Source organism: Arvicanthis niloticus, chromosome 17, assembly GCF_011762505.2.
Source record: "Arvicanthis niloticus isolate mArvNil1 chromosome 17, mArvNil1.pat.X, whole genome shotgun sequence".
Classification (NCBI taxonomy): domain Eukaryota; kingdom Metazoa; phylum Chordata; class Mammalia; order Rodentia; family Muridae; genus Arvicanthis; species Arvicanthis niloticus.
The window spans coordinates 52841420-52867029 of NC_047674.1; the positions used below are offsets into that span (position 1 = coordinate 52841420).

Below are 25610 nucleotides of genomic sequence, written 5' to 3' on the forward strand. Positions count from 1 at the left end.
AGGTCCACTCACGTAAACCACGCATGTACCACGTGTCAGACGTGGATGGCACATGCTCTGAGATCTTCGGGCTTGGCTCCCTGTGGATGCATATTTCTGCTGCAGGGTACTGTGTTGCCAAGCCAGGCTTGTGACATCGCTTTTTTTTTTTTTTCCTTCTCTCCTATGAATATCGGTGTGGCTCACTTGGGTATTAATATGCTGATTGATATCAGCGCCTCACGGTAATATTCCTTTCACTCACTATACATCTGTGAAATCTGCTCATCTCACAATGAAGCTGTGACTGTAATGTGAGGTCTGTCCCCACAACATTAAAGAGCCCCAATTTTAAGAGTAAAGGGATTTTTTTCCTTCTTTTCTTTTTTTCGTTTTTTTTTCTTTTTTTCTTTATTTTTCTTTTTTTTTTTCTTTTTTCTTTTTTTCTTTTCTTTCTTTCTTTCTTCTTCTTCTTTTTTTTCTTTTTTGCCAAGCAGGACGCTCTGTAGCAACTAAGCATGCTCGAAAGCCTATCACACTTACGATCTGGGGAACCATGCATCTGCCACTCAGTCCATTGACTTTGTATGGTCCCTTCCTCTTTTCTCTGTGCTTAACCTGTGTCTTGGTTTATCCAAGAGAGTGTAGAAGGGTAGCACCATGCTGGCTCTGAGCCAAAGCTTCAAGACAATCTAGCAACCTCTCTTCTGCACCTTAGGGAGCTCTGAGCTGCCATGCAGAAAGCCAGTGACAGCTTGTGAGAACTTCTAGAGAGATCATGTGGAGAGGAAGAGGCCCTGAAACACCATGGGGGAGGGAGACCCCTTTTTCCAGGGTCCCTGCCAAAGCAGTAGACACATGAATGAAACCATTGTAGACTGTCCAGTATTGGTCACCATCTGACTACAGCCACTTGTCAGACCCCAAACAGGACCATCAGAGAAAAAAAAAAAAAAAAACTGTCCAGGTTAATCCTGGCCAGCCCACAGAATAGTGACAAATATTTATTTAAATTAAAAAAAAAAAAAAAAAAAAAAACTAGTTGTTGTTTTGACTCACTGCCTGGGGGTCATTTCTGAAGATTCAGCATGGTTGTTCGGATGATCGTAACTATAGAGACTTCTGCATGCTCTTCAGTCAGTACCTGTTTCTGTCAGTCCTCCCCACTAACTCAGAACATAGTTAGTTCCCTAACTAAACAACAGCAGGGCTAACTGAGTTTCCTCCTCCCTACAGATTCTTTAAATCGGGCTGGCACTGGAGCCAAGTGAAGAAGCAGAACAGAGGTTCCTAATAGGAAGTGATGGGTAAAGGACTTAGAGATCCAAAGGCATTACGGTGGCTGCCACTGCTGCACGGGCTTCTCCTGCTGGCGAACAGACGGCACTTGCTCTTCAAAGCTAAGTTTGCCAACAGAAGGTCAAAGCGCCGAGCCTCCGTACAAGACTTACAAATTTGGGATCTTCGGCATGATGTCACGTCTTAAAATGATAAGCTGGGCCAAGAGGAGAAACGGCATTTTGCAAGGAACGTGCGCCCGTTCTCATGTTTACGCTACTTAAGATGAAGGTTCTAATAAGTCATGGGCTATGTTGCTTTAAAGGGAAGTTTTATAACTGAGATGAATCACAACTGCCGGAGATCAAAGTTGAAAAACATCAATGATGCCATAGGGTACTTTTTAATCTTGTAATGAGTGATGATCATGTGCTCTTATGAAGTGAGTCCAACTGCCAACGCCAGATGTGTATATTAAGAAAGGGAGTTGTTTGTGATGCGACAGGCCTGGCTCAGCTGCCAGAGACAGAAAACACGGAAGGATGAATCCTTTCAGTTTTGACTGAAAAGCAAGTCTTGGCAGATGTGATGTTGATAAGTAGGGCCCCAGAGTGGGATTCGGGCACCACACAGCACCCCACCTGGGAGTTTGTAGCACACAAAAGTGTTGCCCGTCAGCTCTGCACAGCTCTCCCCAGGCAGTGTGATATAAGTACGTGCTCCAAGCACGATTTATAACACGGATCAGTGTCATTTACTATTGTGTGAAAATTAGTAAAGCTTTATTCCAGGGAGGAATAAAAACAACACAGCAGAGAGCAGATTACATGGCACCTGTTTCCCGGATGCATACTTAAAAGTTTACTGCAAACTACTCATAGTGGAGAAGACTAATGTAGTAATAGCTGGCGTTTAATGAGCACTTACTACATGACAGCTACCACACTACCTAGTTTACATGCTGTGTGTTGTTTAACGTTCTTAACAGCAACTGAGGCAGAAGACACATTGGTGTCTAGAGCAAATAAATGCTGGCTTTGGGATTTCAGTCCAAGCAATCTGACAGACTCAACCAGAGAACTCAGAATATGTTGGTACCCAGTCATCTGGGACACTGGAAACAATGTTTCAGAATGCACCCAGGTCTTTAAGTGAAGGGCAGGGAATTCCACTGATAAACAGAAACCAACAACCCCAAGTCCTCTGTCCTTCAAGCCTCTAAAGTAATAGCCAGAAATATGCTACTCAGATGGCGAATCACAGATACTTCAGGAAGTGTAACTGGAGAGAAGAGAGACTAGATCAGTTGTATTGATTATCTTTTTCTCTGTGGATGGGGAAGCCTTTTACTAAAGCCTTTCTCTGTTGGTGGCTGACAAAATAAACCACTTGACAATCTAGAACAACAATGGAAAACTACAAGTTATGGGCCACATCTGGCCTACCAGTTTTTTGTATAAAGTTTAGGGATTTTTTTTTTAAGACGTCTTTATTATTCTTTATGTGTTACCTGAGTTTATGTGCACTACATGCATGCAGGGGGCTTACAGAAACCAGAAAGGTTCAGGTCCCCTGAAATTGGAGTTAGGGGCAGCTGTGAGTCACCTAATAGCAGTAAGCACTCTTAATTGATGAGCCATCTCTCTGGCTCTGTAAATAAAGTTTTATTTAAACACAGCTGTGACCACTTGTTTGTGTAATGGCTCAGAATGCTTTTGCAGGAAAAAGGCAAAGTTGGCTCTTTGTGTCCCATGGCCAAGAGCAAGACAGAAGGATAGAATCCAGCAATGTCCAAGTTGTAGGGTTAACCAATCACACATACCAGATACATCCCTACATTCAGGCAAGTGACCATTCAGTGGCAGGGAAATGGCACTACATTTAAAAAATAGTATTTATATTGTAAGAGATGCTACGAGGACAGGCAGTCTTCCATGCCTAGGTCTGTGTCTGCTTCTCACCCCTCCCTTCAGGACTACCCAAAGCACAGACTCAGGTCACACATACAACATGCATCCTGTAGTCCCAGCCCCCAGAGCCTTCAGGGCACTTGTCTGTCTTCATGAGCCAGTAGATCTATTTGCTAATTCATGCTGCCCAAATATAATCTCTTTGAAATGAGATCCTGCCATCCACACTGGAATCAGAAGTAAGTATACCAGGCCATGAGCCCACTCCCCCTTTGCACCTCCTTTAGAATGGGTGAGCACCAACCCTTCCCTGCTTTTCTCCCAACCATCAACTCATAAGCACCGATCTCCACAGTAAACACACATTCACTCAGATAGGTACATACAATACTGGCTTTCCTATGCACTGAAGAAAGCAGCTGGGATGGGCAGGAACCATTGTCTTCCGAAGGCAAATATTAATGGTGATGAATAAATATTAAAAGGCAATTGTGCCACTTTATGCATTGGGGGGTGGGGGGGGATGGAACTGCCTCTTCAGAAACCCAAGGACTTGTCAGGCCAATGATTGGAAGATGTCTGGCCTCAGAAGGAAATCAACCCAGATTTATGGCAATCCAGAAAAAAACTAGCAAAACTCAAACCAGCCAAGACATCCGTGATGTGCTCTCTTCATCTGTGCTGCGTGACCTCTGATCCTTGAGATTTAAGGTTTGAGGACACACACACACACACAGAGAGAGAGAGAAAGAGAGGGGGAGGGAAGGAGAGAGAGAGAGAGAGAGAGAGAGAGAGAGAGAGAGAGAGAGAGAGAGAGAGAGATGTTAACCATAATACCTAATAGGATATTCCCAAAATGAACAGACAGGGCCAGCACTGACCCAACATCAGGAATTTGGAAGAAAGCCTTACACATGAAAGAAGGAGAAAACAAGCCTCAGAGATTCTTTGGGGCAGAAAACTTTCCTTGCTCAGGCAAGCTTTGTGACAAAGACATGTGCTAAGAGACGGGGATGGGGGTGCTGCTGTGGGATTGTTCCCATTGCTAAAAGATGCACAGCAGAGAGAGAGGCAAAGCCCACTGGGCCTCCCCTCTTACTTCTGGGGAAGGAAAGAATCAGTCCTCACTGCCTAGGCGGGAGATTGTCTTAGAACAAACACTTCCATTGCTGCCTGTCCCATCAAAAGCCAAATTTAACTTCCTAATTGCAATGCCTAGAACTTCCAGGACATTCAGCCAGCAAAGGCAGAGCCTTCTATGATATTTACATTCTATTATGTGGTACAGAACTTTTCACATTTCAACTTGGAATAACCTTTACTCTGTAGATGTATTTTAATGCTGCTATGCCAAGCTTGCTCACTCAAGTCACTGTGGGCGGCAGTGGAAGTCAGTCAGGTCTGACCCAGATTCAGGAAAATCAATACTGGCCCAGAGAGACACTACCTTCGGCTGAGCACCAGATAGAGCTTTATAAAACATAGACAAAGAAACCAAGGTGGACATAAACTGGTTTATATCTCTCTGTTAAAGAAACTATCTAGAACAGTTACTAGAAAATGGCCAGACAACCATGTTGTAACAATGAAGCAAGTTATCATTTGCAAATAAATTCTTCGTAATTAAGCCCTGTGCTCTTTATAAAGGGAACTGAGTGGGCGAGCTAAAAAAAAAAAAAAAAATTTCTTGGGCCATGGGAAACACACACAAATGCTTAAGATTTTAAAGTTTATAATTTGCTTCCTCAGCCTCGTGGATCTCTTTGGCCCCACCCACTGCACAGAAGGGATGAGCAGAAGTTTCTTAGCTAAGAGTTATCATGACTGAATAGCTATCCACTTGTTCCCCCAAAATTATAAAGCCTTAAGCAATTCTGTGGGAAAGGCTAAGCTATAATTTTATTTTCTATTAACTGTAAAGTTCTATGAACTGTCCTTCCCTAAAATGTATGCAAAAATAAAATATGATAAAGTTTACAAAGTCCATGTGTAGTGACCATGACACTAACTCCTTCAGAACTCTTCACAGGGCCCCCACAAACTCTATCAGCATTTTCAATAGAAAGGCAGGTACTTACTTCTTGGCTCCCGGGGACCATCCACTGTCACTTTAATAGCTCTGTGGTAAGTGGCCACTTGGGGAGGATTTGTGAAGACTGTTATGGTCAAGGTGAAACTCTTGCCTGCAGATATAAGAGGGAAAACACAGTGACTATAAACGGGTGGTATTGATGACCCTACAATAATACAGATATCCAGATCTCACCACAGCATCTCTGAGGCAGCGACCAATCAGGAATCCTTCCCCTAAACCAGAAACCCTCTGATAGCCACTCTAGGACAGCTGTAAACTTGTTCCCGAGTAAGATCAGCATCTTTCCTGAGGTTCTATGCCAGCAGCCTCTACGTTCACCCCCGCCCGACCCCCCAGGCAATCTCCTTGGTAGCAGCACCAAAACTCTGGGGTTGCTTCAAGAGGCATCTCTGCTTTTCTCCATTTTCTCCAATATCAGGAGCACATCCCAGCATGAAAGCAGACAATTTTAGAAGTGTTTATTTAGGATTAGGCTGTGACCCCTTGAGACAAAAATGGTAAATTATTACTGGTGATGTTATTTACATCACATGGCCTTAGCACTGAGTGAACTGATTAGGTGAACTTCTATAAGATAACAGAAAGAAGTTGTTATGGCAATCATTTCAAGGGGAGCCCATGTCTCCAATCCTGGCCTTCACGGACCTGGGGTAGATGATTTCATCCCTGAACAGTCTTCCTCCTCCCAAGTCACCCCTCCCCTACCATACATCTCATTGATAAATCTTGAAGGATCTCCCTATAGTAACTTATTATTATTATTTTTTTTTTTTTGCTAAACAAGCATAGCACCTCTCAATGCAAACATGAAGTTTTACTCTGCTACATTCCCTCTGATGCTTCAAATTAATGAGCTTAAAAGTGATGGAGACCGGGAGGGAGCAGGGAAGAGTGTGGTAAGGGATCTATCTGAATGTCTGCTTTCTCCAGGAGATGCCGGCGTCTGTTCTACAGACTCACTGACAGTTGTAATCAGTTAGATTTGCAATAGTTAGTCATGTCAGATAGTCAAAACTGCAAACTGTTACAAGACAGGAAAAGGTGGGCGTGAAGCGGTGACTCAATAAAACATCAGCAAGCCGAGCCCCAGTACTCAAGCTGCTGCCCCTGTAACAGATAAAAGCCTCCCTTTGTTTTGCTTTGTTTTTTGGTCAGATTTTTTTTCCCCTTCTACTGAAAGCTGGGAGTATTAAATCAAAACACAAATCTTAGACAATATGTAGCAATGTGAAGTTTAATGCAATCTTTTCATAGCTTAATATGGAACAGGTTCTGCGCCAGGCTTAATGGAGAACAGGTCTTTGGCTGTCAAGTCTACTGAATGGCTTTTCTTTTCAAACCAGACCATGTAAGTTGCTAAAATCTGGTTAAGAAACACATCATTTGTTACTGTGTGTGGATAGTCTTAAGACCCCTTGACTGCTATCCATAGCTACAGGGGTTAAGAGGCAGAGGGGATGCAGGAATGTGGGAAGGGGCAGCAATAAGACAGATGAATGTTGATCAGAAACTCAGTGAGCTCCAGCTGCGACAACCACATCATCTCATTTAATCTTCCCCAGTTAGAGTCATCACCCCAGTTCACGAAGGAGGAAGACCATTTGAATGAGGTTCTCCCCAGAGAACCTTAGTCATTTACCCAAGGTCACACAGTTAATAAATGGGAAACATCAGAAACTAAACTCCAATCTTTCTGACCTTAAATATTCTAGGGTAGAGATTTAACTCTGAGATAGATGGCCTGCATAAGGCCCTGGATTTAATTCTCCCACACAGAAAAAAAGGAAGAAAGGGCATGGAGAAGAGGAGAGAGGGAGGGGAGGAAGGAAAAAAGAGGAAGGGAAGGAGGGAGGGAGGAAGGGAGGGAGGGAGGGAGGGAGGGAGGGAGGGAGGGAGGGAGAGAAGGAGGATAGAGGAAAGGGAGAGGGAAGGAATGATGATTAAGGGAAAATAAAATGAGTTTTTTGTTATTCCCCTGCAGAATATGAAAAGGGACTAAGTAACTGACTTCTAGGTGTATCCCCATTCACTCCCCATGCCCCCAAAAACAATAAACCCGAATGGCTTAGTGTGACAGATAAATTTTATCTATTTATAAGCACCACTGATGCATTTCGTTGTAGCTATTACATTCGAGATAGTACATGGGTTTAAGTCATTTGACTCCACACAGAAGAGGATCTGTTGTAAACATTAACACCAGCCAGAAGAATAAGGCAGCCAGGAGTCTAAACCAGTCCCAAAGATCTCAAAGGCAACAGGAACAGATCAAAAAGTTGAGGGGGGAAGCCCAGATTAAGAACTAAAATCAGTGGCTGAGACTCTGGATTCAAAGTTAATTTGAATTAAAAACACTCTTCTGGGTGAGATCAGTAGTCCACAAACTCAGGATTCCATTTTTAACAGGGGCCCCAAAGGCCCTGATTGGAAGACAGTATCCCTGGTGCTAATGTTAATCCAGGGAGGATGTCTGTAGGCTTGCTTTTCCTCAGCATCTCTAAAGGATCTGCTAGTGATAATGTCAGTGATTATGTTGTGACCGGATTGGGAGGTGTTTCCATTTTAAATCTTTACAACCTGCTAGGGGATAATAAGCTGTCTACGCTCCTCCCAAAGTCAGAGAAACACACTCCATATAGAAACAAACCAGATACAAAATCCGCCCTTCAGGGCCAGAGCATCAGAATACTCAAAGATAAACCAGTCTTTACTTTTGAAAACTCCCTTAGGACCAAAGAATAGGCTCAGTGGTTGAGAGCACTTGTTTTTGCAAAGGACTCCAGTACCCACGTGGAGGCTCACCACTTCCTTTGTCACCAGGCAAGGCACATATATGGTACACAGATATGCATGCAAGGCAAAGCACTCATATGCGCAAAATAAACTAAACATAAATATATGTAAATGAATGAATAAATAAATAAAACTGAAATTTAAAAATCTACAAAACAAACAAATCCACTTTAAAAAGAGGTAAGGTTGGGGAAGAAACTCATTTTTCAGAGCAGATTCCTAAAGCTCAAACTGTGCTTTTAACAATGAAAGCCAAGTCAAAGGGGGCTCCTTGCATTTCTGGTTAGCCCCAGCCCCTACAGTGTGGCAGAAACTTCCAGAAACTCTGACCAGACTCACTAATTAACTCGTCTTACAGTAATGCTGAGTTTCCGGAGTCAAAAGTTTATGTGGGCACCCGTGATTTCCTTAACTTAAAACAAGTTTCCCAATTTCTACTTTCCAAGGATCCAGGATTACATTTTTTTTCTATATAATTTTATGTGCATGGGTGTTTTGCTTTCAGTTATATCTGTCCACCATGTGTATGCCTGGTGGTGCCCTTGGAGGTCAGAAGAGGGCATTGTGTTCCTTCTGGAACTAAGGTGACCAACAATGTAAGCAGCCATGTGGGGTGCTAGGAATCAAGCCCAGACTGGATCCTCTGGAAGAGCAGCAAGTGCTTTTAGCCACCGAGCCATCTCTCCAGTTCCCAGGATTGTTTTTTAACAGTGCTAGAGTGGAAACTTACCACCCATAGATGATCCACTAATGCAAGACTAGGGATGACATTTAACACAGATCTTACTTGAACTGGGAAGATAGCTCACTGGGTAAAGAAGTCCTGAACTCAGATTCTCGCCCCCCATATTTAAAAAAAGAGTATGTTGATGTATACCTGTAACTTCAGCACTGGAGAGCAAAGTACAGGGGGATCATGGGAAATACAGAGCAGCCTGGGCTAATTGACACTGCTAGCTACCTGAGAGACCGTGTCTGGGGAAAAGCAGTGGAAAGAGACTGAGTAAGTAAGGCATGTCAGCATCCATGTCTGCGGTCCACATGCACTGCACACAGGTGCACGTGTCAGCACACACATGCAAACGCATTCATAACCCCCTGACACAGAGAATCCTGCTCAGGCAAAGCCAATTATATCATCCACAGCTTCATCCAGGAGCTAATCCCGAAATACCACCCAAAGCCATATCGTGTCTTAGCTATATAGCAGGAACTGTCACTGGAAGACAATTCCAATTTAGCCTCTAAGGCTGCCAGGAAGAGCCAGAAGGCACAGATTGTAAGGAGGATTGTATCCTAAATTGACAAAACACCATGCTCTGTGTGCTGTAAATGCTTGAAAAGACTTGTAAATTAAAAGCAGCAAGCTTGATGTCAAACAAGAGGAAGCACACAAAAGGAGGAGAAGAGGAGGAGGAGGAAGAAGAGAAAGAGGAGGAGAAATGCTCACAGACACTTTAAACACTTCTGTGTAAAATATTAAGGAAAAAAGGGAAGAGACATTGCATTGCTTCATGCAAGTTTCAGTGCTGCCGTACTTTATATCGGGCATTTTTTGAATGTTGTGGTCCTGTGATGATCTAGAAACCCAAAGTGAATGGAAACATGGAAATGTGGCTACTTTATAACTCTAAGGGCAGTTTTCAAGTTTCAGAGAGTCTATGTTTCAACAGTGAAAAGGTTAAAAAAAAAATGTTTATGGAGCTTGGTTTTTGTTTTGTTTTTCTGATGAACACCATCAAAGACACATTTTGTAAAGATGGGAGAGAAAATCCAATGGACAAAGCACAGGGAGAAGGCTTAGCAACGGAGATGAAGATGGGCAGGAACCAAAGAGGAAGCTGGAGACAGTCTTGTAAAAAGCAGGTCACGCTGGAGGGTTTCCTGCCACTGAAAACCTGACTCATTTTCAGCAAGAGCTGCCTCTTACTGATGCACTCTGTGTTTTCTCTCTCTCTCTCTCTCCATTTTAACTCAATCTTCCTGCTTCCTCTTATTCAAAGTAATACAGTAATATACAAATCTATTATTAGCGATAAATCAATTTCTCTCTCATTCTCTCTCCACCCACTCCTCCCCACCCCCTCCCCCAAGTCTCTAAGACAAGTCTGGACCAATTTCTCCATCCTGCCTCTGGCAGCAGACTGGAGCACTTCAGATCCTCTACCACGTCCCGGCTGCTTCAAAGGAAAAATCCTACTTTCTTCAGTTAAGATCATAAGAAATATAGGGGGAGGGGGTCAGCTCTGTTTGGACATAATTACACTTCATCAAAAGAGGCTTCCTTCATCTTCCATGCGTGAAAAGTCTGCAAGCAGTTAAGTCTGTCTTTTTTTTTTTTTAATATAAAAATTGCTATTTGGGAAACCAGCCAAAACTCAGAAAGCCAATATAGTAAAACAGCGCACACCCTTTGTTTCCTTTTGAAGTTTCTTAAATAAATATGTTGAGGGTTTACAAAGTACACTATCACTCCACCATAGTTTCTAGTCAAACTGATCAGGGGAAAAAAGGGGAGGGGTGATTTAGCATCTATATAACACAAAACTACAATAAATGAAAACACAAGTTTGGATCTGTAAAATAAAATTAAGAGTAGCGCCCCATCCTTTAAATACTAAAATTCACTGCTCCGGTTACAGTAACAGAAGAAGAAAGGCACAGTTTACAGCATACAGCTACGTCATCCTGTTTACACTTAGAGCACACAGGTGCCTCACTGTGTTTACCTTTTTTTTTTTTTTTTTTTTTTCAGGAGGGAAAAGGAGAAACTTTTAACTGTATCATGACCCTGCAACAGTAACTAAAAAAATAAACAAAAGCCTAAAAGAGTTAGAAGAAAGGAGGAGTGAATGTCTGCACCCACCCCACGCCCTCCAAACCTAGTCAGGAGATAGAAGCTGTTCTTGCTCTTCTAATGAAGGAGCCCAAAGGAGCAGAGGAGCCCTCTAGTTAGGTGCTGTCAGAGGCTCTGAACTTCATTTCAGCTGAAACCACCTTTCAGCGACAGCATCTCATCAGCATGCATCCTTTTTGTCTTAAGTTAACTACTTGGCCCCATTCCTAGAAAGTAACTAGAACTCCTCATCGGAAACAGTCTTGCTTAAATTTCCCTTATCAAGTTTTTACAATGGTAATAATTTGACATATGATCCGAACTAGAGAGTAATTATTAGACACAGTTTAGAGTGGTGTTTCTCATTTCCTCACTCAAACCTGGGCTGCAGTGAATGCACAGGCTCCATGGTTTCACTTCACCTCAGTCCTAAAGTGGTCCCACTATTTTTTTAATTTTCTTCTTAGTGTAATACTTTAAAAAGAAATATTAGATCCAATAAATTGAATGAGCATAATACTTCTGACAGGTGAATAACCAATAGAAGGCTCTCTGGAGAATAAGTAAATAAAAAAACAAAGTATTGGTCTCCTTAGAGACTCCAGCAAAAAATAATTCCATTTCTGAAACTGTGGTGAAAAAAATCCTTTAAAGGATTATTTCCTGCTTTATGATTCTGCTAAATGCTCCTAATATCTTAATGTGGATTTAGATGATTGAAGACCCTAAATACTGTGAAACCATTGAGATCCCCACGAGTTGTCTAGGCAATTTTATAGTCGTTCTTCTGAGTAGTCTGAAGCCAGCCTGGTCTACATAGTAAGTAGCCCAGGCCAGACACAGCTACAAAAAAAAAAAAAAAAAAAAAAAAAAAAAAAAAAAAAAAAAAGCCTAAATAAGTATTTTAATCAATTCTCATTACAAGAATAATTGAAATCATTCACAGGTGACAGTGAACTCAGAGTAAAGCTAAGGCTGTCAGGAAACATCTCCAAAGCAATCGCTTTCCTTTCCCCATTGCCTCGCAGGCCACTCGAGTCACGTGACTCCTCGTAATTCAGACCCTGATCCTCCAAGCATTCTTTTCCCTACTATACGTGCTAACCCCCCATGAAATTAGGAGCAAGTTCTTTTGAGAACACTGTTTGACTCTTCTATATAATAAAACAAATGAAAAAGGCCTAACTACTCAGGAGAACAGTCAAGGGCATCTGGATTTGTTTAAGCAAACCTACGGTGGTTATTTCAGTTAAAAAAAAAAAAAAAGAAGAAGAAGAAGAAGAAGAAGACGCTACTTCTTTTACATATAGACAAGTCTGCTTGCATCAGAGAGCCTAGCGTGCTTACCCCAGGATCAGTATTAAAAATCAGAGACCTACCTCGTCCACTCCGGCCCACAAATCTCAGATCGTTGAACCTGGCTACTTGGTTTTTCATGACAGCAGAGGCATTGCGGAGCTCGGCGGAATAGTTCTCATCATTCCCGGCCATGACAGTAACCACAGTCCCATCTGGTACCTCTCCGAGGGCTACAACCTACATAAAACAAGAAATACAGAAGGAACAGTGGCACATCAGAAACACTTAAGGACAGAGAGCACATGCTCACTGTAAATGGTGTCTTATCAGAGCCTAGTGCCGTGGCCCAATGGTGGCAGACCAGAATGGAAGCATCTGTAGTTAGGTTGTGACACCATTTCAAATATACTGGTGTTTCAGGGTCCACCCACTTCGAAAGCAAGCTAAATTTGCCTTTATTTATTGTTCAGCTCTTCACAGAATATATGTATGCTTTTATTAAATCCCGATGTTAGGCTGTCTGCAGGAATTAGACTTCAGAAAGAAGGCTGATGCCCCATCTGCAGATTGTACCATACATATTAAGGCATCTCCTGTCTACAGCCACAAGAGCCCTGGGGTGTGGTCTCAAGTCAGATCTTGAGCTAAAAACAGAAAGGCATTTGGGGGTTATGTGCTTGCTATGAAAGCATGAGGACCCAAGTTCAGATCCTTAGCACCCTTGTGAGAAGTTGTGGGGAAGGCAGCCTGTATGCAATTCCACTGCTAGAAGGTGGAAAACAGACCATCTGGGGGGGGGGGGGGGCTTGCCAGCCACCCACCTAAACCTAATCTGCAAGCTACAGGTTATAGGAGAGGCCCTGTCTCAAAACCTAAGGTGGAGGTCAGAAGGGGTAGCTTCCTGGATTAAAAGCTTTCCACCAAGTTTGATGACTTGTGATCCATTCCTGGGTCCTACATGATAAAAGAGAAACAGTGTTGCAAATTGTCCTCTGACTTCCACATGCACTTGAGTGTATGCATACAGAGAGAGAGAGAGAGAGAGAGAGAGAGAGAGAGAGAGAGAGAGAGAGAGAGAAGGCAATTGGCTCTAGGGAAAAGGACTCAAGCCAAACTTCTAGGCCTGGCTGAAATACTGAATATAGATCAGTTAGGGGCTAAAGGCTCATCTTTTATCAACACTGAATGTATACTGCATACCTCTCTGTGTGGGACCCAGTGGGATAGTCAAAGCTATCAAGAGAAGAAAGTCTGGGTACAGAAGAGAGACCTGTCCAGGGATGAAAACGATAGTGACAACTAAATTCTACAATCAAGAAATGTATCCTGGGCTGTGGAGATAGCTTGGCTGGTGAAGTGCTTGCCTGGCAAGTGTGTGGACCAGAGTTTGATCACTAGACACCTTGTAAAAAGCCAGGTGTTATGGTATATGTATATGTTTGTAGTCCCAGCACTGGGGAAACAAAAGGGGAGATTAGGGGTAGATCAGCCAGCCATCTTAACCCTGATCAAAAAGTCCTAAGACCACCCCTCCCCCAGAAAAGACAGCTCCAAAACCTAACACCTGTTGACCTCTGACCTCCAAATGCACAGATGTGTGCGAGCACCTGCACAAAAGTCAGCACAAGTCCATACCCACAATCCCATTTTACGTCATCTACCATGTTGGAATGACACATTTGTCCCCGCAGTCCTCTACAGTTCATCTGAAGCTTTACAGACAAGCTATAGGACCATCTGTTGCTGAGGCTACTACACATTCAGGATGACTTCATCCCAGGTTGGCTGTACACCCTGGGTTAGTACTACCAAGACCCTGCTTCTCAGTGACAGCCTCTTCCTCTCCATTAACTCCCAGGATCCTCTGCCCAGCCTATTCCTGTTTCTTCACCTAGTGTCTAGAAATCTCCCATTAACTTGGCAAGAGCCCAGCTAAAGCAGCTGACAAGGGACCCCCGCGCACTTGTCACCCCACTCAAACACCCCACTCGAAAGCTCTACATAACAAGTCTAGATATTCCCGAATGCACTTCCTATGTGTCTTCCCTAAAGTGTCATTGATAAACAAATACTATATTTTAGGACTGAATTTTCCCTCTCTGTAACGCTCCCCATCTCCCCCACCATTCTGTCCTCTCTGCCAGCCAAGAAAATAATGAAACAAAATAAAACCTCATCAAAATTTTTTTGTTACTCTTACTTGACTCTTAGATCATTTCTCAGTTTCTCCAACCTTATCCCTTGTTCAGTTCAAAATCAAGAAGCTTTTTCTTATAACATAGGACTCACACTCCCAGTGTCCCATAGTATCTAGTCACCCTCATTTTTTACTATATGTAGTGTATTAATTAATACTAATTTTTAATAAATTAGCTCCATGTTTTAGGAATGCCTTTCGTTTCATCTAGTTTATTTACAAACCTCAACTCTCAACACAGTGCCTGGCATATTAGGAAGTATTTAATGAGGTTTTTTTTTTTTTTTTTTTTTTTTTTTTTTTTTTTTTTTTTAATAGGAGCTAGAAAGGCGGCTCAGAGGGTAAAGTGTTTGCTGTGTAAGCATGGGGGCTGATTCAAATCCTCAGAGCCCATGTAAAGGGCAGACATAAAAAGATGCAGGTCTGACCTTTGTAATAGCAGCACCCTTACTGGGAGACTGTGCGTGTGGCTTGTGAGTCAGTTAGCCTTGGTTCACAACAGCAAACAGCAAAGAGACTGCCTAGACAGTGTAGAACACAAGGGCCAATGTCTGAGGTTGTTCTCTGATCACCACATGCATGCCATGGCACTCCACAGCCTCACATAGTAACATGCAAACACACACACACACACAGAGAGGAATATATGAGTATATGTCTCTCTGTTTCTGCATGTATATGTGTATGTCTGTGTATGTGAATGTGTACGTCGGTGTGACTGTGTGTATGTCTCTGTGTGTGTGCATGTATATGTGTGTGTCACTGTATGTACATGTGTATGTATATGTGTGTCTCTGTGTGTGTGCATGTATATGTGTATGTTTGTGTGTGTACATGTGTATGTATGTATGTTTGTATGTGTGTGTGTTTGCATGTGTATGTCTGTGTGTCTGTATGTCTATGTGTATGCATGAATATATGTCTGTGTGTGCGCGCATGTGTATATATATATATATGTGTGTCTGTTTGTTCATGTGTATGTATGTATGTCTGTATGTGGGCATGTATATGTGGATGTCTTTATGTCTATGTGTGTGCGTGTATGTGTATATCTGTGTTCATGCATGTATATGTATGTGTCTGTGTGTGTGCATGTATATGTATGTATGTCTGTGTGTGTGCATGTGTATGTATGTATGTCTGTGCATGTGTATGGGTGTGTGTCTCTATGTGTGTCTGTGTATGTGCATGTGTGTGTATATATTTGTGTGTCTGTGTGTGCATGCATGTGTATGTGCGTGTGTGTGTGTGTGTGTGTGTGTGTGTGTGTGTGTGTGTCTATGAAACCAGTAAATGAAACAGTTCCATAAAAAGCACTGTTCTCAGCAGCCAACAGCTTTGTGGGCTACCAGCTAAACTGCTGAGGGAACCAGTTAGAGGATGAGTCAGCATCCCTCAGACAGAAAAGCGTCCTCACTGCAGACCAGTATTACCTAGAGTACACAGCTATTCTCAACTTGAGAAGTCTCCTGAGTCAAAAGCAAAAAAAAAAAAAAAAAAAAAAAAAATCCCTTGAGAACAAATTTCCTCTCTATCACCTCCATCTAGCAACTCAGGTGGGGAAGAGGGAGTTACTAAGACAAATACTGGGCTCCTGAAGATGGGGCATTTCTCTGATGCCAAAAAAAATATGCATGTCTAAAAATACAGAAATAATTGACTATGTCTGCCAGTATTCATCTGAATATGAAGACATCTTGTAACTTCAGTAGTTGTATTTTTAACCCCTGATGCCTGGCTATCTATTGAAAAAAATATATTAATAAAGGTGAAAGAAAGTAATACTATCTTAGAAGAGACTATATATACTAAAAAAACGTCAGGTTCCATTTCCCCTACTTTTCCTATACATCTACTATGACCCTTATACCAATTATTTTATCTTTAAGAACCAGGGTTTCCCAGGATACATTGGAAATAATTTTTTAAGCTGTAAAATGTATAAGATGTCATATAGGCACAGAGTGTCACTATAGTGACCTTGGTTTTGGTAAGATAAAGAGAGAAACGGTTCTGAGTCTCTGCTGAACACGGGCTTTCCGTGGTCAGCGTTCTTTAAGAGTGTCACTGAGTATGCGATGCTTCCTGGCCTCAAATGGTCTGCAGTGCTGTCAAAAGGTAAAGGATTGCTCCTCGTGGGTTTCACTCCAGTTGTTGGGTGTTTCAGAAAAAGAAAATATATAAAGAAATCTGACTCAGTTTAAAGGTTTTCAGGAGCTTGGGACATTATTATTTTACTACGTATTTTTTTAACATAACAGACTTTTTTTTTTTAGTCAAAAGAGAACAAAATTTGATTCAATAAGGGAAAATGTGAAAGAAAAAATTTCTAAGAGTGAAATATGTAAGTCTACTTTATTAAAGCAGCATGATAATAATCATATTAGATATGGGTTTGCTTTGTATGTCATGTTTAGCAAAACAGACAGTTGTGTGCACATTCTGTGAAGCTTAGAACTGGGCCTGGAGAACATGCCAACACACACAGTGACAATCTTTATGATAAGGCTGAACTCTAGTCCAGTGATTAAAATATACTGAATTTCTACTGTTCACAGTACCAGACCAGACTGACCAGGGTTGTTTCTGAGGAGGAGTGGTGTATCTTGGGAGGGGGAGTACTGTATTTAACTTTATATCAGTCAGAAGTATAATTACATGTTTGAGACTTTTTAAGTAGATGTCTGAAGCTGAAAAGTTTCCTTTGAATATTCTCAAGCATGTTTATCTAAAAGAAAACCAAAGAATGAGGAAATTTTCACACATTTCATCTGTATCAAACACAAGTAATGGAAAAATATTCTAAAGAACAAAAAGAACATCCGAGAGAGAGAGAGGGAGAGAGAGAGAGAGAGAGAGAGAGAGAGAGAGAGAGAGAGAGAGAGAGAGAGAGAGAGAGAAATCGTTCTTTGACTGGTTAGGCCAAGATATGAACTGAAAATTTTTCCCATGTTACCCAACATGAAGTACTGTTCTGAAAAGAATAATTCATGACAAGCTCATAATAATTACATTTCTAGGTGTTCTTAAAATATAACAATTACAAAGACAAGAAAAGCAAGAAAAGACAGAAGTCACTTTCTGTTCTGCAGTCTCAGAATTGAGAAAGAATCTGCTTTATTTAGCTCACCCCACTGTAGCCAGCGTTTAAACCACACAATATGTAGTTTGTACAAAATGAAGTTAAAGAATATTTAACGCTAGTGGTGTTGAGATTTTGTCTGAGTCTCATTCTGACTGAATCTGAGCCTCCCTCTGAACAGGGAGCGATAACAAACTGAACTTAGACCCATGTTCCTGTGGTCTTACCTACTGGAAGTTGAAATTGCCCATGACATTCCATGGACAGCAGTTCAGTCTAAGCTAATCAATTACTCTGACAGATTAACATTATGTTGTCATAAGTCGCATGCAGTAAAATAAAATATAATTATTTGCAAGATAGAATCTGACTATATCTTTCTTTGTAATAAAGAAAGAAGCAACTCAGTAATTGCAAGAAGCAAAAACAAAACAAAACTATCCTTTTCAAGTAAACTATAGAAATATTTCAACAAATACTATAGTGTGGTTTTAGAATTTCATCCAGGAAGGCTTCCTAAACTGGGGGGGGGGGGCAGGGGGGGGGAAGGGAAGCCAATTGAATTCTAAAAGAAAAACAGGTACAATGCATCACCTCAAAACAATTTAAATGTATGTCCAACAAAAAAGGTTGACAAAATTTTTTTTCAGTTTAAGCCAGCAATCTGTAGGTCATGAATCTCAGTGGCTTAGATCATCCAACAGTAGCTATCCTAGAACTCCGAACATACACAGCAGTGATATTAAAGAAGAAAATACAAAGAAGCAGAGCTACCACACTCCCTCAAATGTAAATGTTTTAAAATTTAAAAAATATATATGTTCTATCCAAAATGAATTCTAAATACTAATAAGATATATATGTATATATACACATATATATGTGTATATATACATATGTTTACATATGTATATGTGTGTGTATATATATATATTCAGCCTCACAATATTTCCCTTTAAATGAGTTTTACAAAAACAATGTGCCCTGTCTTCATAACCTGATGTACTATGATTGACATAATTTTGCAAAAAAGTTTGCATTAGGCTTAATAAAGATTTGACAAGCTTAATAATGTCTTCCCCTCTTAAGCTATAATTAGATTGTTTTAAAGATACAAACTCTGATCATTAAACACTTAAGAAAGAGACAAACCACTAACACTCAGTTATGTATACGTTGCAAACTTTCTTTTAAAGAAAGAGAAATAGGGGTTAGGGATTTAGCTCAGTGTTAGAGCACTCGCTTAGCAAGCACAAGGCTCTGGGTTCGGTCCTCAGCTAAAAAAAAAAATAAAATAAATAAAATAAAAAGACAAAATAACAAAAAGAAAGAAAAATAGCCAGCAAGTCTTTCTCAAATAGAAACCACATCATTTGAAAAACCTCAGCAATACTGAAAGATAATATTAAAAATACAAAATTAACTATGAGTATTTGATCATGCATCTAAATATGCTATTTGTCTTTAACATTACTAGAAAGAATGTGATATTGGTGAATATATATGATCTTATGTTCTCTAACCTAAAACAGTGATATGGGCCTGTACTACTTTGACTCTTAAGATATACATCTGGATATCAACGTAGTGTTTCAGCTTGAAGCTATTTAAAGGCAACTTCGTTATGAACCCTGAACACCAGGCTTCACAGTGAGGATGCTGACAGGCCCCTAACTCAAAGGGCGCTACTAGATGCAGGGTTAAAGCCTTCTATACACTCTACCAGGCCAACCATCAACTACTACTGAGCTGAATTTGCAAATTGCTCCATCCTGGCACTAAAATCATCCGTGATAGAAAGAGCTTAGTATCCTTGAATAGAAGGCCTAAACTATTTTAAGGTTTTAGTGAGATACACCTGAAAGAAATGTTAAAAATATTTATTTCCATTTCCTTGACACCTGGAAGGACCGACTGTTTCAAAACTACAGAACTTTGGTAAAAGTGCAGTGGCAATAAATAACTTTTTTTATGAAGAGCAGTAGCTGTTTTGTGTATTTGACATGTTCAATATAATGAAATGAGGGCTCTTTTAAAGCCCCCAAATCATATTACATAAACAATACCAATAGATTCTGTACTTTTTAATAGAATTCATTATCAATATCATGGTGAAGTACTATTTTAAGTTATCAGATATCAGAACAGACTACTGAATTCATTTTTTTTTTACTGCAGTGAACTTGGTGTCACAAACCTAAAATATAGGTTCAATAAATATTGTATTGATTTGAACACTAGATTTCTCAACAATATTTTTACTCTCAGTTGAGGGGGACATGTTTTCAGGGCCTTTAGCTCTCTGCTTCCCACCTGACAATACCATAACTTATTTTGTACACAGTTCTGGGTATGATAGCCAAATTTCTGTCACCAAGTTTGAAAGGGGGACTTCTTCATAGTATTTTCTCAGTGCAGATGTATTTGATTATGTTGAGAGAGGATAAGAAGCCTGCTAGGCTTTTGAGTTTATTCCCAAAGCAAGTTATTCTGAAAAGGCTGTTGTTACACTGTTGAAATGAAAATTATAAAAGTCGCTGTCAAAAAAATCTGAACCTCCAGATATCCATATATTTTTTTAAGCAGAGAGATGAAACTATTAGGGTGAGTTTCAATGATCTTTTAACTCAATTTATTACAAAGTTTAATATTGTAATAAGCCCTATGTTATCAATGGTCTGTTTACTGTTTAAGGGGAAAAAATGCACTCTGTGATTAGAAGGCTTAAAAACAAAGAGAGAAATTCACTTTCAAAACAGTTTTAGAAACTTGTTAGAAAAATCTAAATTACAAATCCAAAACCTGCTCAAACTGCATCCCATCCCATCTTTATACCCAGATCCTTTCGCTGCAGAATGTGTGTACTCAAAAATCAATGCACCCTTCACGATGACCAGTTCACGACAGTTATATCCTGAGCACATTCAGCACCAGAAGAGCACACAGAACACTAGACATTGAATTAATCTTTTTATACCTTAATGTATGCCCTTGCATTATACAAAATATCTACTTACTTGTATTTCCCCCTATTTGTATCCAGGCTTGGGAAAAGTTTTGCTTTTATTGTTAAAATAATGTCTACCCTCACAAAAAGCACTTAGAAAATTCTGGGCCCTTGGCTGATAAACATTGTAAAAGATACCTCTCAATGGAAACATCATTTTCTACAATTTCCCCTATATCTGACCTCTTCACATCACAAGAAAGAAAACATTAATCCTCAAAATGGATGCTCTCAAAAAGGAGAAACCCGACGTGTTTTCTTTTAAGACCACTGCTTGATCCAACTACAAAAGGAAACTGGCCGCTACAGAGCCACACACACACCCATCCATAACAATGCATTTCAGATTTCTGTTCAGATAGGAAACCTAAAGAGATAACTGCTCTAATTGACCTGGGCCGCTCTTGCCGCTCCACCCACACATGGAATCTGAATTGCTGCGTGGGGTACCGGGTGATCAACAACTGGGAAATGCAAGGGGCCCGTGGGAGTTTGGCACTGGAGTCAGAGATGAAGGAACTGGCACAATTCCGCCTCTCTCTCTCTCTCTCTCTCTCTCTCTCTCTCTCTCTCTCTCTCTCTCTCTCTCCCCCCTTTCTTTCAAGACCATTCTTAACCTATTCCACAGAGAGCTAGGTCCCAGGCTCACCCACTAAAACTGGATGCACCTATGGACTCATCTCTCTTGCTGGCTCCCCCAACTCCATCCCTAGCGTCTGGACCAGTGAGAGTGGACAGCCATCCATCCAGCACAGTCTCTTCTGGGGCTGGGTGGTGGGAGGGGTGCTTCGCACCACTACTACCATCTTTCATGGCTCCGGAAGCCCAGACTGCATTGTAGATATGGCCAGAAGCAGGGGACCCGCACACTTTCAACCTGTCGGCAGCTGCGTGTGACTCCCACCCTATCGGTTTTGACAAGCTAACGGACTCGGCGAAGGAGGCCGCGGGGGCGCACCCTCGAGCCCAGGCCTCCGGCGGGAGACACCCACCCACCTCCCCAAGCAGAAGGGACATCTGGGGGTTCTGGCTCTTTCTTTCGAGGCAAATAAAGTTTTCACCTCTGTTTCATTCTGACCAACTGAAGTTGTTCCACAGGATTCCCTTCTCCTCCCAGGAGGAGTGAGGCGGGAGGAGGCAGCCTAAGCCTTGCTCCCTTTCCCGACGCTCACCCCCCACCCCCCACTCAGGGATCCAGCGCCCCAACCCCGCAGCTGCCAGGCCTCGATAGAAGCGGAGACCCCAGCGGCCCCGCCTTCCTCCATGTAACGGGCCAAGGAGGGCGCAAATGTCCCCGTCCGTCCCTGCTCTCCCGCGTCCATCTCCAAGTTTACTGAGTACCCTCAACCTATGCGCCGTGGCTGGCACCTCATCCCGCCCCAGGCGCAAGCGCCCTCCGGTGCCGGCACTCCGTGGGCATCCGGGCCAAGCCCGGGATCGGCCGGGACTGCCAAATGGCACCCAATCCGGGAAAGGGACGCCTAGCTCAGGGTAGCGGCCTGCGGCTGCGGGGTGGAAAGAGAGAAGGAGCGCACGGAATCCCGGAGAAAGGAGGCCGGGATGCCCGGGAGGAGTGCGGGGACCCCGGGGAAAGGGGGCTGGAGGAAGCCTGCAGCTCACAGTGGGCACCTCGGGGTGCCTGGGGCCCAGGAGGCACAGCAGGGCTAGAGTTAAGAACCATGCCTGGGAGACGAAGGAAAGAACAAGCAAACTAGCCTAGGCTGAGATGGTAGTGGGCACACAGGTGAGAGGGGGGCATCTGCTGGCAGTCACCGCTGCGGGGTAAGTAGATCAGGGCCACCTCAGTCCCCTGAGTGGGGCCACCGAGGCTGGAGTCTTAGAGGGCACCCATGGGCACCGAGACCACAGCGGGAAAGTTCTACGGGGCTCGGCCAGGGGCTGGGGGTGACCAGTCTCTTACCTTGAAAGCCACGGGCAGGGTCTTGTTGCACCGCCAGTGCGAGGGCAGCACGGAGCACAGGAAGTTGGGACTGTCGGTGCGGACCAGTTCGGCCGGGTGGTCCGCGATGATCTCCACCATGGTGCGGTTGTCGTGCGGCGGCCTCAACCGGGGCACTGCCGCCGCCGCTGCCGCCGCCGCCGCCGCCGCTGCCGCTGCTGCGGCCGCCTCCTGCTGCTGCTGCTGTTGTTGCTGCTGTTGCTGTTGCTGTTGCTGTTGTTGCTGCTGCTGCTGTTGCTGCTGCTGCGCAGCCACCACCGGGCTCACGTCGCTCATCTTGCCGGGCTGCAGGCTGCTGGAGGGGGGGCTGAAGCGCCGGCTGGTGCTCGGATCTACGGGAATACGCATCACAACAGCCACAAGTTAGCGAAGTGGCCGGGGGAGGGGGAGGAGGGTGGAAATGGGGGGCGAGGAGGAGGAAATCGAGGGGGTGGAGGCGAGACGGGGGGGAAAGAGGATGGAGGTGACGGGACAGAGGAGGTGAGAAATCAAGTTCGAGGAAGCCGAGTGCCAGGCGGAGTCTGCTGGGGGGCCGGCGGCTGGCGACCCGGGCACAGTCGGGGTGGCGGGTGGGGACACCCGAGAGGCGCGGATCTCCACCGGGAGGCTTGGGAGCCCCCGGCGGTGGCTGCTACGAGCGGGACGCGGGGGCGTGTTTGTCCCAGCCGAAGCAAGGGACTTGAAGTTAGCAGCTTGCAGTGGGGGGCCCCTTGGGGCACTGTGTCCTGGGTGCGCTGGCGCCCCGCTCCCGGTTCCAGTTCGGTAGTGGAGCCCCGCGGGTTCAGCAGTCCATCTCGGGGTGCGTGTGGCCCCTCGCTGTCTACCACCGCCAAACCGAGCGCCGCTGCCCAAGTCCCGGCGCCGTCGCCTGCCCGCGCCGCCTCCTCCTCCTCCGAGGCCGCTGCGCGCTCCCCGCGCCGGCTGCGCGCCCCGAGTCCTCCGGCCGCGGAGTTCTTCCTTCCTCCGCTTCTCCTCTCGCCCTCTCACTCGCCGCCGTCTACCTCGCGGCCTCTTCCCTCCTGTTCTTTGCAAAGTGCCCCGGGTCCCCCTCGCGTTTCAAGGTGCCCGGAGGTAAGTGGGGGGTGGGGGAAGAGCGGATCTCGGGGCGACAGATCTGGAGCCTGCGGATCGCAGCCGCTGCCGCCGCCCGCCGGCCGCCTGAAGCGCCCGCACGCTGCTCTCGGCGCCCGAAGCTGGAGGGAGGCGGTCCCCGCCTAGGACACCGCCGCCTGCGTCCTCGGCTCCCCCTTCACCCCAAGGATCAAGAACCCCTTCTCGGTCTGACTATGCTGAAGCTGAGAAGCCGGGGAGCCTCGGGCTGCTCCTGCTGGCGTTAATTTTTCGTCGTAACTTCAGGAGAGGAGGAAGGAAAATTCTCAAGTCTCCGCGTTGACTTCTGAATACTCTTCACCCTCCCCCCCCCAACCCCACCCCGCATTGGCTGGGGCGGGGGGCAGGTTTTTACAGGCTTCGGGGGTAGGTTTTTCCCCCTTAGGTGACACCAAAAATGGGTGACAGGAGGGCTTGTCAAAATAGTTTTAGAAATTCTAACGGATGTCTGCATACTTTTCTTATATATTCCTTCTTGTCATTACTGGAGAATAAGGATGAGTTTCTTTCTTTTTTTTTTTTTAAAGAACTGAAAAATGACAGCTTAGTAATTAAAATAACGTAACTTGCAAAAGCGTTTGCTTAGAGAGGAGGAATACACAGCGGTTATTCATTAATTTTCCAATCTTTTAAGTCCAGTCTTCGTCTCAGACTAAGTCTAGTGTCTTTAACTGTCTTCCTAGCCGCTCCCCACTTTGGGGGAATAAAAATAAAATGTAAAAAAATGGTTCCGTAATTATTTATTTATGTATTTGTTTCTCGGCGTTATGGGGGAAGGTGGTTTTGGAATCCCCAAAAGGTTGTGGTCGAGAGATGAAGGAGTGCGGGGGAAAAGGCAGCAGTTTTTTACCTAAAATGTGGTTTTTGGAGGCTGGGATTTCTAATGATTAGGTTTTTGCGGTTTATATAGACACGACTCAAGCTAAGGCGATCATTACGCTGATGGGAGTCAGAAGCACGTGGGTGTCTCCGACCAGCCTCAAATTCTGAGCCTTCAAAACAAATCAAACAACGTGCGGCGCCCACAGAAGCCGGGAAATCCGCCGGAGGCTGCTACACCCCAAGAACCAGGCAGAAGCAATATCGGGCCGGCTCACCTCTCGCGTGATGTTCTATTACATGTCTTGCTTAACCGATTATTTTAAAACGTCCAACACTTCCAAATAGACTTATTTACCAAAGTCCCGGTGATTCCTAACAAGGTAGTTGACACAACTGTGATTTGCTGAAATCAATGAAAAATTGGAGGACTGAAGAAGGGGGATAGCTGGGTAACCTGTTTTTCACCAACCATCTTATTTGAGGCTCTTCAATAACCATTAATTGGTGCTTTTAGTGCTGGGTGCAAAAGCCTCCCAAGTTCTGCAAGAGACCTGTCATGACCCTCTCTATCGGTTTTTGAAGCTCAGCCGAGCTTCTCTGAGTCCCCCTACCCAGCGCCCGCAGGGCCCAGAAAAGGTACCCGGGGCGCAAAAGAGGTTGGTTGCGCCTCTTCAAGACTCCAGCCTGGCGAGTACAAAGAGAGGATCTCTGTTCTCAGATGACCTGGGGACCTGTGTTCCTGTGCCTGAGAGGTGCTCTGGGGATTGAGGAGTGGAGTGGACAGGGATGGGTGTGACTGCCAAGCCCTCTCACAGGGCGTAGGGATGATGATACTGGGGAGCGCTCCTGTGCCCTTCCCTTTTGAGTCACTGTCTCTGCCACTACTTTCTGCTCTCTCCACTTACAACTATGCCCCCACCCCACGTCGGTCTTTCCTCGTATCTTGCTTGCTCTCTTTCCGAATTCTTCCACCAATCCTCCCCTCAGCCGCCTCCCTGCCCCTCTAAGTCTCCCCCTTCTTCCACCGCCTGCTCTTCTATGCCACTGAAAAGCAACTGTGCGCCACTAGCTGTGACACCCACACCCACCACCCGACTTCCTAGTAGCTGGTAGCCTCCGTGTCCCTAGCGCGCCGGTCCGGTCCCGAGACCACTGAAGCCACTTATTCCCAATATACACTGCAGGTGCAGCGAGCTACTGAGCTGTCTCCTAAGGGTGCTACTTTAAATTATCTTTTTGATC

The 25610-nt window shown here is 44.0% G+C and overlaps 1 protein-coding gene across 10 annotated transcripts in view; it reads right to left on the reverse strand.

Moving 5' to 3' along the window:
* Runx2 (RUNX family transcription factor 2) overlaps nt 1-25610 on the reverse strand; it is a 314966-nt gene that overhangs the window by 213264 nt on the left and 76092 nt on the right. For 9 of the 10 annotated variants that reach the window (XM_076915251.1, XM_076915248.1, XM_076915249.1 and 6 more), the window contains 3 exons: nt 22398-22768; nt 12271-12427; nt 5246-5350 (listed from right to left, as the gene is read on the reverse strand). In XM_076915251.1, the coding sequence (XP_076771366.1) occupies nt 5246-5350; nt 12271-12427; nt 22398-22768 (633 nt within the window). Of the gene's footprint in view, nt 1-5245; nt 5351-12270; nt 12428-22397; nt 22793-25610 lie in introns of those variants that run through there. The other variant, XM_034521567.2, reaches the window with a different exon arrangement.